At 39.7% G+C, this 15,036-nt stretch overlaps 1 protein-coding gene across 6 annotated transcripts; it reads left to right on the top strand.

The window, feature by feature from the left end:
• The first annotated feature begins 128 nt into the window (after positions 1–128).
• LOC124866303 (cytochrome b5 reductase 4) lies at positions 129–14,384 on the top strand. 6 transcript variants are annotated; one of them, XM_047362023.1, is made up of 17 exons: positions 130–282; positions 883–1,088; positions 1,269–1,422; positions 2,575–2,675; positions 5,408–5,492; positions 6,243–6,324; positions 6,392–6,449; positions 6,627–6,720; positions 8,923–8,955; positions 9,949–10,071; positions 10,267–10,407; positions 11,032–11,178; positions 11,885–12,035; positions 12,679–12,765; positions 13,250–13,411; positions 14,033–14,112; positions 14,206–14,384. In XM_047362023.1, exons 1-16 carry the CDS (start codon positions 195–197, stop codon positions 14,085–14,087), a joined length of 1,767 nt encoding a protein of 588 aa, XP_047217979.1. In that variant the 5' UTR covers positions 130–194; the 3' UTR covers positions 14,088–14,112; positions 14,206–14,384. The 6 variants fall into 6 exon arrangements, with proteins under 6 accessions (XP_047217981.1, XP_047217979.1, XP_047217980.1 ...); XM_047362025.1 differs by having other exon boundaries at positions 129–282; positions 6,446–6,449; positions 14,033–14,384; XM_047362024.1 differs by having other exon boundaries at positions 12,682–12,765; positions 14,033–14,384.
• Positions 14,385–15,036: the final 652 nt, after the last annotated feature.

Genomic DNA, 15,036 nt, shown 5'->3' with positions numbered 1-15,036 from the left:
GCTAGCTAATTTTAAATGGCAAAACTTATTCAGTTACACACAGTACAAGTTCTGACCTTTATTTTGAAGAGGACATCTGTCCAGGAATCCTCTTAGCAGCTTAACCTTTCTAAAGTAAAGTCTGCGAGTGCCATGTAAGTCAGAGGTTTTTAAATTTCAGCGTGAATCAGCACAGCAGATACTATGATTCCACAATGGCAAAGGCAAACCAAAGAGATTCCGAGGAGGATGAGGAAGATTACAACGAGACTGCACCCTCTTATTTAAGCAGTTTACTTTCAGGTGAGTTCGTGGCAGGTTTTTATGCCATCTAGTGTTGTTACGTAGCATGGACAAACAGTGAAATAAATGAAGAAAGTGCTAGTACAATAACTCCTTCTGTTTATTACAACAGATCCTCCACCTGTAGGACACACACACATTTATCACACACACATATATATAGTTTTAATATTGAATGATGAATATTGTGTAATATATTGCATTTGAGCAAGAACTGTCGGAAGTTGTTGACAAGGAGGTGACGTCAGAGTAGGCGCTACTTGTAGTCTTTTAAATTGGAACGGAAGCTATAAAACAGAAGATATTAAACCGTAATTAAACCTCGCCTATCGAGTAACAACTGAATTTGTGAGCTAATTAGTACTTCGTTCGAGTAGAAATGTATCCCGATGTTGCTTAATGTGACCGTTTCTCTTTGGTTCTCGTGAATGAGGCCGTCTGAACGTCATTTTAGCCTAGCCTAGCTTAGCCTTGAAGCATCAGTGTTAAAGGGATGTTTTACAACAAGGAAGCTGTTTGGAGCAGTTACAGAACGCTGCCTGTGTGACCGCAGGACCCACACTCCTGTGTGTCTGTGCTAAACTGCTGCTGGCTGAACAGGTTTTCTACGAAACTGGAGCTGCATCCGAAGGGTTCACAACATGTTGAACATCCCGAGCCAGTCGTTCCCAGCACCCAGCTCCCAGCAGAGGGTCTCCCCGTCAGGACAGTCCGGGAGGAACAAGGTAACACTGGAACCACAAGGAACCCAGCCGTTATACAACCAACAGATCCGAGACTGCTATGTAACCAGCATCAATGTCACTGTGGGTGCAGAACCTAGAAAAAAAACAAAAAAAAACAATGTATTGTTTTAATTTTTTGTAACACCAACAACCAGCAAATGTATACATTTAGAGCTAGTGATATTTTGCCTTAAATCGTTAAAGTATTCCGCCTCATTTCTTTGGAAGCAGCCCCCCTGTTTACATCCCTCTGTGTGACAGGTGGCCCTGAAGCCCGGCCATAGTCTGATGGACTGGGTCCGGTTTGCCAAAAGTGGAAAAGACCTGACAGGGCTCAGAGGGCGGCTTATTGAAGTGACCCAAGATGAGTTGCAGAAGCATAACAAAAGGGATGACTGTTGGACCTGCATACGAGGTGAGTTCTAAGGAGCTGTTTGCAGCTAACTCTGGAATAAAAAAGCTCTGTCAGACACTGGTTGAACACAGTGGGATTCAGAGGCACAGTGCTGACTCCTGTCCTGGTTGTGCCTCCCATGTTTGAAATGTCTCTTACCATTATGTTTCCATAACACAGCTAAAACCTTCCTGCATAACAAATTCAGAGGATCAGATGTACTTTTTGTAGTTGCCAGAGAGAAGCAGGAAGCAACACCAGTTCAGAGTCGTGCATAATTAATATTGCACTTGACTTAAATAAAATTTGACCTGATACAAACTAAAAAACTCTTTTTGCTCAAAAACTGCACTACTCAAAAAAAGTATTCAAAATAGTTTCTGTTCCAAAAGAGCTGCCTGACGGATTCTGGACTTTGTTTCTGCAGTTTCTAAAGCTGGAGAAAAACAGGTTGATTACTGCTGCTCCACCAACCCTATTCAATGGCTTTTAGATGTCTTGTCTTGGCCCTGACAAGAACCACTGTTCTATTCAGTACTGAACTGAAAAAAGATACGGATTGTTTTCCTGAGAAATCATTAACTTGGTGATATTCCTGCTGCTCTATAATTTGGTCTGTTTTGTGCGCAACATCAGGGCCTTACCTCCAGCTCAGCAGTGGTTGACAAGAAGACCTTTTTACTTAATGAAAATGTAAAATTGCATCCAGTAACAGGACATGCATGCCTAAGCTTTGCCAGGAATTATTTGTGTATATTTGTACACTGTGAGTGTTACACCCTTCATCCCAACGCACACGCAATATGGAACGCATCATAAATTATACATGTACTTAATTTATGTGACTTGTTGTTTCACAAAATGTGTTTCATTTCTTCACATTTGGTCCCATCACTTTGAGGAGGATTTTTCGCTGTAGCTTTGACTGATTCATCTACAAAAGTAACTTGTTTAAAAGGATAACTTCCTGAACAGGCCGGTGGACTGTTTTATCTGTACGTCAACAAACAAAGTACTCCATATTTAAATATCCTACCCTGGTAGTACCCAGACAGCATGATGCTATTCTTACCTATGAACTGTTGTAAAAGAAAATGCTCTTTGTTGCCCAATACCTGCAGAGGGCGTTGCAGCATAACGTAGATGAAAACGTTTCTCTGCATGTATTTTCAGGCATGGTTTACAATGTGACCCCCTACATGGACTACCACCCAGGTGGAGAAGAGGAGCTGATGAAGGCAGCCGGAATAGATGGCACTGACTTCTTTGACCAGGTATCCGTGGTCATAATGAAAGTAAAGCTCAGTCATTTTCTGTTTTCCACTGTGGAGGTTCATTCAGTTAGTTTTCAGTGTTAGTATTCATTTATCTCTATCTTCTTTCACATCAGCACATTTGATTATGATTTTACTTTCATTTTAACATTACTTTAAAACTGTTTGTTTCTAATATGGGTGCACACATTTGGTAAATATGTTATGTATGTTTAGATCATTAACTCTCTATTATCTCTCAATTCTAAATGATTGAAAACATTTAGCTTTGTTCTTTTTTTGGAGTTTTAACAGTTGTGTTGTAGTTATAATGTATTGGCTTGAATTAGTTCCCTGGATGTATTTATTGTTTGTTTTAGTGTCCCCTCCCCCCTTCTTGTTTCTTCTAGACTAACCTTTGTGTGTTCATTGTTAGGAGAGTTTTTCTGTTTGTTGCCTTTAATTACGTTTGTCTTAGTTGACATTTCATTTTGGGCTCTTTTTCTAGATTCTTGAGCTATTTCATTTTCTGTGAACAGTTGTTAATTATTTTTTGGGAAGAATTAAAAAGCTAATATATATTTATTTCATATTTGCTGCGTGGTCCCTGACATCCACAATTGTTCAAGCAGTTTATTATTCTATTTCTATGTCAAGATACATATTTTAGATCTATGTCAGAGATTACCCTGATGAAGGCCACCATATGAAGCATGTTGGTCTGTTGGTTAAGTTAGTTTTTCAGTACTTCCTCTGCTGTTGGAGATTTTACCTCAACAGGTCATTGTCCCTCTCCATGCACCTTGGAAGTAGGTGAAGTTGGGCCAGGTATCTTTGGATATATATACAGGTCCTTCTCAAAATATTAGCATATTGTGATAAAGTTCATTATTTTCCATAATGTCATGATGAAAATTTAACATTCATATATTTTAGATTCATTGCACATTAACTGAAATATTTCAGGTCTTTTATTGTCTTAATACGGATGATTTTGGCATACAGCTCATGAAAACCCAAAATTCCTATCTCACAAAATTAGCATATTTCATCCGACCAATAAAAGAAAAGTGTTTTTAATACAAAAAACGTCAACCTTCAAATAATCATGTACAGTTATGCACTCAATACTTGGTCGGGAATCCTTTGGCAGAAATGACTGCTTCAATGCGGCGTGGCATGGAGGCAATCAGCCTGTGGCACTGCTGAGGTCTTATGGAGGCCCAGGATGCTTCGATAGCGGCCTTTAGCTCATCCAGAGTGTTGGGTCTTGAGTCTCTCAACGTTCTCTTCACAATATCCCACAGATTCTCTATGGGGTTCAGGTCAGGAGAGTTGGCAGGCCAATTGAGCACAGTGATACCATGGTCAGTAAACCATTTACCAGTGGTTTTGGCACTGTGAGCAGGTGCCAGGTCGTGCTGAAAAATGAAATCTTCATCTCCATAAAGCTTTTCAGCAGATGGAAGCATGAAGTGCTCCAAAATCTCCTGATAGCTAGCTGCATTGACCCTGCCCTTGATAAAACACAGTGGACCAACACCAGCAGCTGACACAGCACCCCAGACCATCACTGACTGTGGGTACTTGACACTGGACTTCTGGCATTTTGGTCAGGCGCTTCTGCCGCTGTTTCTGGTTCAAAAGTGGCTTGACCTGGGGAATGCGGCACCTGTAGCCCATTTCCTGCACACGCCTGTGCACGGTGGCTCTGGATGTTTCTACTCCAGACTCAGTCCACTGCTTCCGCAGGTCCCCCAAGGTCTGGAATCGGCCCTTCTCCACAATCTTCCTCAGGGTCCGGTCACCTCTTCTCGTTGTGCAGCGTTTTCTGCCACACTTTTTCCTTCCCACAGACTTCCCACTGAGGTGCCTTGATACAGCACTCTGGGAACAGCCTATTCGTTCAGAAATGTCTTTCTGTGTCTTACCCTCTTGCTTGAGGGTGTCAATAGTGGCCTTCTGGACAGCAGTCAGGTCGGCAGTCTTACCCATGATTGGGCTTTTGAGTGATGAACCAGGCTGGGAGTTTTAAAGGCCTCAGGAATCTTTTACAGGTGTTTAGAGTTAACTCGTTGATTCAGATGATTAGGTTCATAGCTCGTTTAGAGACCCTTTTAATTATATGCTAATTTTGTGAGATATGAATTTTGGGTTTTCATGAGTTGTATGCCAAAATCATCCGTATTAAGACAATAAAAGACCTGAAATATTTCAGTTAGTGTGCAATGAATCTAAAATATATGAATGTTAAATTTTCATCATTACATTATGGAAAATAATTAACTTTATCACAATATGCTAATATTTTGAGAAGGACTTGTATACGAGTCATTCTTTACCCTGTCTGGTGACAGGCATGTATTTTGTAATGCATTACATAAAATGCAGCTAAATCAATCTTTTAACCCACAGACTTTGTATTCAAACCGTTCAAATAATAGAAATACCAGAACTAGTTTCTGGATGATGTAAAGACTTCTGACCCTGGTCCCTAACATAGCATATGGAGTCCTTGTTTATTGACGTCATGCTACAGTACAGCTTATTCATTGCTGTTCCCCGAACTGTAAGCATCAAAGAAAACCTGAATAACGTGGGATTTCCAAATCATGTCTGTCTAGATTGTTTCAGATACACATCATCAAATCTACACAAAGTCCAAACTTTAGCATTGTGCTTATGGACACGTTTTTCGTCTGATGTTATGCTTTAAGCATTTTCTCAGCTTGGTGTGGCGGTGTATCTTGCAGGTCCATCGCTGGGTAAACTATGAGTCCATGTTAAAAGAGTGCCTCGTTGGACGAATGGCTACTAAAGCTGCCACACCTGGTAAAGGTAAAAAACACAAGTTTGTATTTCTACTCATATTAGGACTTTATATTGACTTCCATTTTTTTAGTAACTGTACTTATCCCTAACCCTAGGCCTGGGAGAAAAGTTAGACCTGTTACAACGAATAAGCCTTTAATGTAAATGTGACTTTAGATGAGTTAGAGATACAACCTTTTATTCATCCAGATAGTCTCCTGTCCACAACCAAAATCAAATAGATTAACAACTAACAACAAATCATTTAAAGCCCTTAAAAATAAATACGACTCTGACTGAACAGAAAAATAAAATAATTAAACATAAGATCTCTTTCTTCAAAGACTTAGTTAATGACTTGACTTGAGATAATCAGATGATTTATGTCTGTCTCACAGAAACCTGGCTGCAGCAAGAGGATTATTTTAGTACAACCAAAGCAAGAGCTGTGTCCCTATACAACCTCAGTTCTAGTTCCACGTTGGGACGTTATGTAAACGTAAATAAAAACAGAATGCAAGGATTTGTAAATCCTGTTCAATCTACATCCAATTGAATACAAAGACCAGATATTTAATTTCCACACAGATAAACTTTGTTTTTTCACTCATTTTGAATCTAATGCTTGGAACAAATTCCAATAAAAGCTCGTTCCACTCAATCGGATAAAGAGCCCCATACAACCCTACAACAACAACTTACATTTAAAAAGATTTAATAAACCTTAAATCCTGTCGTTCATCTGATTCATATGTTATTTCTGTTTCTTCTTCTCAGCCATCATCCCACCTCCATCACTAACAGGCCTCGCTCCACCCGCTGCAGGGCCTCCTCCACCAAACAAGGACTCTCGGCCTCGGTATAAAAAACAGTATATGTGTAAAGTCATGCAGTTAAAGAGTCGTGACCGTCTGCTGTTGTTTTAGGTATGACTGGTTTCAAACTGATGCGACTGTTCATCTGGTTGTTTATGCCAAAAGAAAGGTAATGAATCTTTTCCTCACACCATCACATGTAGATGCAGAGGAACTCCAAATATTGACTGAGTACTTATAGTATTGGTGTAAGCTGGGCATTAGAAGCCAGCTGCACAGCTAATATTATTAGCTAATATCAATAGCTGATTAATCATGCCCGTGAATGCCATGTTCTTTCTCTCAGATCCCCAGCTCAGGATGTGTGACTGTGGACCTCAAAGCGGGAATTCTTCGGATGGAAGTTCTGCTTGGGAAACTATCCTACATGATGCACTTATGTGAGAAGATTTACTGCTACTTCTTATTTTTGCTTTTGCAGCTACAGGATTAAAACCCATTTATCACGCTCTCCTGTCTTGTCTTCTAATTACATTAAAATAATTGAATGTATTCTTGAATATAGTTTAAGAGCTTGTTAGTGAAGTTTAAAGTCTGGTATATATATAAACTGAAACCACAAGCTGATTGATTAAACTAATATATCATATTAGTTTTTGTTCTTTGGTAATTTCCACTTTTTATTTAGAAGGTTCAGTTAGTAAAAGGCAAACTTGCAAAAGAAAAAAGTACTCCAATATAAAACATTGGTCTTAGAGATGACTTGTTGCAGATTGAATGAATGGAAACTTTTGTGCATTCCATCCATCCATCCATCCATCCATCCATCCATCCATCCATCCATCCATCCATCCATCCATCCATCCATCCATCCATCCATCCATCCATCCATCCATTCATGCATTCATTCATTCATTCATTCATTCATTGTTTTTACCTGCTCTGGGTGGTGACTATCTTTAGCCTAAAAGGATTTAAAAAGTGTTTCCTGTCTGATCTGCCTCACAGTGATTTCAATTAACTATCAGTACTTTTCCACATACAGGGGTTGGACAATGAAACTGAAACACTTGGTTTTAAACCACAATAATTTATTAGTATGGTGTAAGGCCTCCTTTTGCAGCCAATACAGCATCAATTCATCTTGGGAATGACATATACAAGTCCTGCACAGTGGTCAGAGGGATTTTAAGCCATTCTTCTTGCAGGATAGTGGCCAGGTCACTACGTGATACTGGTGGAGGAAAACGTTTCCTGACTCGCTCCATCCCCATGCTTCACTCTGGGCATGCAACAGTCTGGGTGGTACGCTTCTTTGGGGCTTCTCCACACCGTAATTCTCCCGGATGTGGGGAAAACAGTAAAGGTGGACTCATCAGAGAACAATACATGTTTCACATTGTCCACAGCCCAAGATTTGCGCTCCTTGCACCATTGAAACCGACGTTTGGCATTGGCATGAGTGACCAAAGGTTTGACTATAGCAGCCTGGCCGTGTATATTCACCCTGTGGAGCTCCTGACAAACAGTTCTGGTGGAAACAGGAGAGTTGAGGTGAACATTTAATTCTGCCGTGATTTGGGCAGCCGTGGTTTTATGTTTTTTGGATACCATCCGGGTTAGCACCCGAACATCCCTTTCAGACAGCTTCCTCTTGCGTCCACAGTTAATCCTGTTGGATGTGGTTCGTCCTTCTTGGTGGTATGCTGACATTACCCTGGATACCGTGGCTCTTGATACATCACATAGACTTGCTGTCTTGGTCACAGATGCGCCAGCAAGACGTGCACCAACAATTTGTCCTCTTTTGAACTCTGGAATGTCACCCATAATGTTGTGTGCATTTCAATATTTTGAGCAAAACTGTGCTCTTACCCTGCTAATTGAACCTTCACACTCTGCTCTTACTGGTACAATGTGCAATCAATGAAGACTGGCTACCAGGCTGGTCCAATTTAGCCATGAAACCTCCCACACTAAAATGACAGGTGTTTCAGTTTCATTGTCCAACCCCTGTATGATGGACATTCATGGCCAAATGATTAACAGTGACACAAATGTTGTGGTTTCAGTATTGTTTGCATCTTCAATATTTTTAGGTTTTTGTGACTTGTTTTTGTAGCATACTGAACAAGAATGACTAACAACTCTTCCCCCATTTTTCCCCTGTAAATATTAGTTCTCCCATTTTGTGTGTGTGTGTGTTTTATCATTGTTAGGTTTGTTAATATTCAGAGAGAACACCAACCATTAACAGCAGAGCCTACATCTGCATACTCAGTCTGGTTTATTTACAACAGGAGGCTGAATCAGGCTTTTATGGGTCAAGTCTGGACTCTAGTCAGGTGTTTAAACTGATATTGGCTTTAATGAGTTGAGCAAGATGAACAATAATAAAACTATTCATCACACGTAGGAAAACAGGTAGAGTCAGGGGGATATATTTTTTGCTTCATATTTATTGTTACATGTGTCATTATATATATTCAGTTGGCAGCGATAATCCATATAGAAAATATTAAAGGCTTTAACTGAGTCAGTGGAACCAAGTTTTCTGCTAATATTTTTATTTGAATGAAAAATGTTCATTGTGTACTATTAGTAAAGAGTTTAATTTGTTAAATGAGTTTATGCACTTTCAGGTCTTGCGGATGAAGTTGAGGAAAACGTTTCTGGTAAGAAAGTGTTTTAACACCTGATGGTCTTGATTCTGCTCATCAGTTTGGTTATCTTTTTCAGAGCTTTTGGTTGAGGAGAAAATCAAATATTTAAATATATATTTTTTTATGATTCCAAGGCTGAATAACTAACTGTCTTAGCTAGGTTACCTCAGATTATTCATCCAGGTTTGTGTAGTTAAGTCAGCTCTGTGTGAGGCCTTTCACACACTCTACATACAACAGAACGTAAATGACCAGTTCCTTTTGACTGAACCATGCAGAAGATTTTGGGTGTTTTCCTAGTTTGTTTCAGAATCAGAATCAGAAAAGCTTTATTGCCAAGTACGTTTTTGGATATACAAGGAATTTGTTTTGGCGTAGTCGGTGCAATACAATACAGATTAAACAGTATAAACATATCTACAATATCATATAAATATATGTGCACAGTTTTAAGTGAGTGAGAGTAAATATAGAGCAGTATAGGATGCAAGAGCGGTACAACAGTGCAGGTGATCATTGTGCAAGTATGGCAGTGCAAGTAAAGCAGGAGTCCAAGCTGAGCGTTAATGTAACGCATAGAGTTACAGGTTACAGGTGTCCTGTCAGCAAAAAAAAGGGCGGGGGGAGGGAGAGTGTCAGGGTGGTTTCCGGGCTTTGTTAACAAGGCTGGTGGCAGATGGGAAAAAACTGTTCTTGTGGCGTGAGGTTTTGGTCCGGATGGACTGCAGCCTCCTGCCAGAGGGGAGAGTCTCAAAGAGTCTGTGACCGGGGTGGGAGGGATCAGCCAGAATCTTCCCTGCCCGCTTCAGGGTCCTGGAGGTGTACAGTTCCTGGAGCGACAGTAGACTGCAGCCAATCACCTTCTCAGCAGACCGAATGACACGCTGCAGCCTGCCCTTATCCTTGGCTGTAGCAGCGGCGTACCAGATGGTGTTTAAAATATATATGTTGCCTAAATGTGACTGAATGGCTTGTTCCTAATCTTAAACTGCTTATCACCAACAGTTCACACTGCTTCCTCCGTGGGGAAGATCCAGCTCACCATACACAAACAAACTAAAGGAAAATGGACAAGTCTTGGTCAGCCGCTGGAATTTCATAACACATTTCTATGCAAAAAAGACAGAGGTGAGCTTTAGGATTACCACAGGACGGAGCTTTGAACCCTGATATCCTCTGTTTTATGTTACTTTAATGCCAGGATGAACAGTGAACCCAGCAGGGATCCTAATAATCTTTGCCTTGCATTAGACACATTTCTAATCCAAAATTAGTCAGCTGAGGACCTGAAGATCACATTTGTGTTCTCACTCTTTCTGTTAGGGCTCTTCTATCGTGATTGTACACTGGTGTCTAAAACGGAGGTGAATCATAACACCCATGTTTTTAGACTGCAGTTTCCACGAGGGACTGTCATGCATGTGCCTGTTGGAAAACACGTCTACCTCAAAGCCCTCATTGAAGGTAACTCACAACACAATCTGAGTGTTGTCCATGTTTAAACCTCAGAATGTGGAATATTCCACCAAGCTTTTTGGTTTGAGTCAGCTAACTGTAGCAGGAATGATGTGAGACTGTTTCTTACTCTGCACATCTTCTGCTTCGCTGAGACAAGCTGAGAATCATCCTATAAATGAGGATACATTTAAGACACTGTCCTATTCAGATGTTCTCTACTGAGCACAGTGCTTGTTCAACATTGGTAGCAAAAATTTCAGATTTTTTAAAATTCAGTTCAATTCTGTTTTATTTCTGTAACAGCAGTTAACAAACATCAAGGCAATTTACGAGACAAAGAGGTCCAATTCCTCCCCATTCATTCAGTTTATTCCAGTTACATTCCAGACAACTTTCGTTTTTGTTCGTGCAGAACATCTAAAAAGGCTTCAGCCACACAAAATATTTGTATCGAAACGTTTAGCAACGTCTGAATTATAATTAGCCAAGTAAACATTTGGATAATTCTCTTCTAGCTCAGAAATTCATTATTTTTAATTTTCAATAGAAAAAACAATTAATGAAATAACAAAAATAAGGTACAGGTTTAGTTAAAATATTTGTGAGTTTGTTAAATGTTTTTCTATCCAGGTACTGAGATAGTGAGGCCATACACTCCAGTGGATCAGAATCTGGTTGCAGTTTCCCCATCGTCTTCACACAAGTCAGACCTCCACCTCATGATTAAAGTCTACCCTGACGGAGTTTTCAGCCCATATCTCAACAGCTTGCAGATCGGTAGGTCCCAGCCAGATCCAGCAATAAGGCCATGTGTGTTGGTGTGTGTCTGACCTCTAGTTAAGTATTTTTACATGTGAGGACATCTCAGGCCTGCCTTGAAAGCAAACATTAAATCAACACTTTGAACACTTTCTCTTCAGAGACAGACTTATTTAGAAAATCACATCTTCGTACGTTATTAAACGGATGCTTTGACAAGGAAAGTCTGTAAGCCATCTTATATTCATCACTGCATGTTTTTATGCTGCTGAAAGTGTGTGTACATTTGCGTTCAGTCTCATGTGCCATTCCTCATGCAGCTCTACCTCTGGTCTCGATGTGTTTGAGGAACTGTTCTGACCTTGAAGTAAATCAGTTTCTGTTTACAAGCAGACCTACTGTGTTCTGTTCCCAGATTGCTTCAGTACTCAGCGTTAGCTCAGTCTAATAAAAATCGGATGTTTTCACTGTTACCTAATTCTCTGATACGGATCTGTTTGTCCTTTAGGTTCTGTTTTAGACTTTGTTTTAAATACATTTGCAAACTATGTTTTCACTCTTCTCATTTTATCATCAACAAGCGACCATCATTGGGAAGCGTTCCTGTTCTTGGAACAGAATGTTATTGTCAAATTTTATATTTTGATGCTGTTTGATATCTTCTTTCTGTCATGTCACAGTTTGACTTTGAGTTGTATTTTTAATGTGATTTCTAATATTCAAGGTGAAAATATTTCCATCAGTGGTCCAGATGGTACTTTCAGTCTCCGCCCTCTTCGTGATGTCACACACCTCTACCTGTTGGCAGCAGGGACAGGATTCACGCCAATGGCCCGTCTCATCAGCCTGGCTCTAAGAGAAATTGACACCATCAGGTGGGAACTATCAGTTAACTTTTTTTGTTCAAAGTACAAGGTTTGTTTATTAACTATAGTGTTAATGCATGAAAACGCAAGGGCTATCTAACAGCAAATGGACCGACGTGAGGTTTTGCTCGAAAGCATAGCGACATCCAGGGTTTTCCAGCCTTGGTAAAGTCAGTCTAGTATTTAACTAAAGAAATGATTTTCTGATGATGCAGGGAGTTGTTCTCAGCAGGAGCACATTAATTCAAACCCCCTGTTTAAAACTAGCAGCCTGGACAAACAGCCACCATGTCCCTGTAGAAAATAGATTGCTTTCTAAAAGCTGTTCTGCTTCCTCTGACTTCATGTTGAACTCTTTATTGATGCTGAGAGAAGCTAACTGAGTCTTTGTTCCTTCAGCTCTATGATATGGTGGGTTTACAAAAAGATCAGACTCTAGAGCTTCTGATCAGCCAGTCACCCATCAGAACCGGTCAAGTTTAAAATCGGCATATTACAAACAAAACTGATTTTCTTTGCTGCATCTTCAGAATAGAATTTCCTGCTTATACTTTAATTATTAGACCTTTTTATTTATTAACCTTTTATTACAGAAATAATTATTGTTGTGTATTTAATTTATAAGTGATCCCTTAAATCTATGTGTTCACAGCAGAACAAAGTTGCTTTTTTTCAACAAACGGGAAGAGGACATTCTGTGGCACTGCCGACTGGATGATCTGGCAGCTAATGACGAACGGTAAAGCAGTGATGCGTTGCTGTAAAATGTTCTCCTGGATGGGTACTTATGATTGTGGAAAGTGGAAGAAATTCTCTAAAAAGAGAGAAGAAGTAAAGGTTTCACTGGATGCGAAAATACACACTCGGTTTTGACATCAGGTTAATGTAGTGTCCAAACAAAGTGATTGAAAGCTGCCCCACCATGTTGGCAGTTTATTATACATTTTGATGTCAGGAATCAAATGTCTAACAGACTTCTCTTCAAAGTGTGAAAAATGCACCCAGTTGACTTATTCTGCTATTTGGTAACTGGCACTAGCTTTCCACCTACACATAAGTGTGTGTGTGTGTGTGTGTGTGTGAGAGAGGAGGGAGAATCTGACTACTAAGTACACAGTATTTGAAACTTGATTCTCCTTGTAACTGAGCTAGAAAGCAGCTATTTTCCCGTGTTTTTCATCAGCAGCTCCAGGTCTTTGTACAGTCACAGTGTGCTCTGTCAGGTTTCAGGTGGAGTACGTCCTGTCTGAGCCTCCTGGCAGCTGGACTGGCAGGAAGGGTCGGGTGGATGAGACCATGCTGAGAGAGTTCCTCATCAGGCCAGATGGTTCCAGATGTTACGTTTGTGTGTGTGGTCCTTCTGCCTTCACTGAACAAACAACGGGGTACGGAATAATTTAAAACATTTTATTATTGTTATTAGGGTTGCTCAGTGTGATCCAAATAGGAGCATAATTATTAAAGTCACAGTCAAAGCTTAGGCTTTTTTCCTTGTGTTCCTGTGGTACCAAAGTGAAAACAGTTCATATGTTTTCAGGTGTTTGCAGGTCACTGCTGTCACAGCTCCACCAACACAAACCGCTCTTAAAAACATTCCTATTATGAAATAGGCCTCTTCAGGACACCAGTTACATAAAGTGTCTGTTTCTTATCACAGTAACTGCATTTATCATAACTTCAAATCTAGTGATTTTAATTGATGCTCTCATGGAACCGTGGAGAAAAAGTAAAAATAAGTTCCTACAATACAGCCAGTTTTAGGGGTTTTCAAACATTATTAATCAGAATTTATCACTACAATAATTAAAATTCTTATCATAAGAATATGTTCACAATAATGATAAACAATGCGATAACAGCTCACCCCTTTTATCAAATAATTTTTGTCACATTCGTCCCCAGGGATGAGTATACAGGTGTGCTAAATAATATGCTAAATACATGTATTAACATTGAGCTGGACTATATTTGCACTGAGTGGTTCTACCTTCTTGTTCATTTATCAGACTGTTAAAGCAGCTTGGCTTCAGTGAAGAGGAATGCCACGCCTTCCAGGGCTGACGAGCTCCACCACCCATAGGAGAAGGTGTGACTGAGATGGAAGAACAACAACTGTTTTCATTTAACAAGTCATGTTTGTGAGACAATTCACAGAAAGCATATATTTCTATGCACCAAGGAAATAAGGATGCTGACTGCATCTAGCACTCCACCACAGGCAGTGAGAGCTTCTAAAGGCAATAATTCAGCTATGGTGCAGTGGGAACCTGGGAACCTGTCAGTGATGGAGCACACTTAAATGAATGGGACTTTGTGAAGGTTACTGCAATAAAAGTATGATTTACAGTAAGAAAAATACTCCTGTTTATTTCTTCACAGCTGATGATTTTCACCAGATCTTCACGTGACAAATATTAGTCCTTTGGTCGTTTTGTGCAATCAGTATTCTGTCTTTAAACCGCAGAGTTGTTAATTATGGTAAGTTTTAGTTTTAAGAAACTAAATTTATGTTCTTTTAATGTAAGAGGTCTTTGAGACAACACGAAAAGAAAAGCAGCATTTTTATTTTGCAGGAGTTGTAATACAGATACTGTTTTTCTGCAGAGACTCATTCATCCAAAGATGATGAAAGGTTTTGAAAGTCACAATGGGGAGATTTTTTCCCATGGATCAAATCATTCTGCTGGCACTGCAATGTTGCTAAATAGATTTGATGGAGATATTCTGGAGTCTGTAGTGTCAAATGAAGGGCATTGGATTATACTAGTTGTGAAGTTGGATAATTTACTATTTATTGGTAATGTTTACGGACCAAATAATACAACTCAGGCAAAAATGTTTTTTACGATTTCTCTCTAAAACTTAATGTTTTGAAAGCGAAATATAGTAAATCTATTATCATCATAGGTGGGGATTTTAATGATGTTTCAGATGATATTGTGGACCGACACCCTCCAAGATTTACATCAACATCATGTTTCAAACCTACTGTATTCTTGAGTACAAAATA

The sequence above is a fragment of the Girardinichthys multiradiatus genome, chromosome 3 (assembly GCF_021462225.1).
Source record: "Girardinichthys multiradiatus isolate DD_20200921_A chromosome 3, DD_fGirMul_XY1, whole genome shotgun sequence".
Classification (NCBI taxonomy): Eukaryota; Metazoa; Chordata; class Actinopteri; order Cyprinodontiformes; family Goodeidae; genus Girardinichthys; species Girardinichthys multiradiatus.
This window is presented reverse-complemented; position numbering and strand designations above follow the sequence as displayed.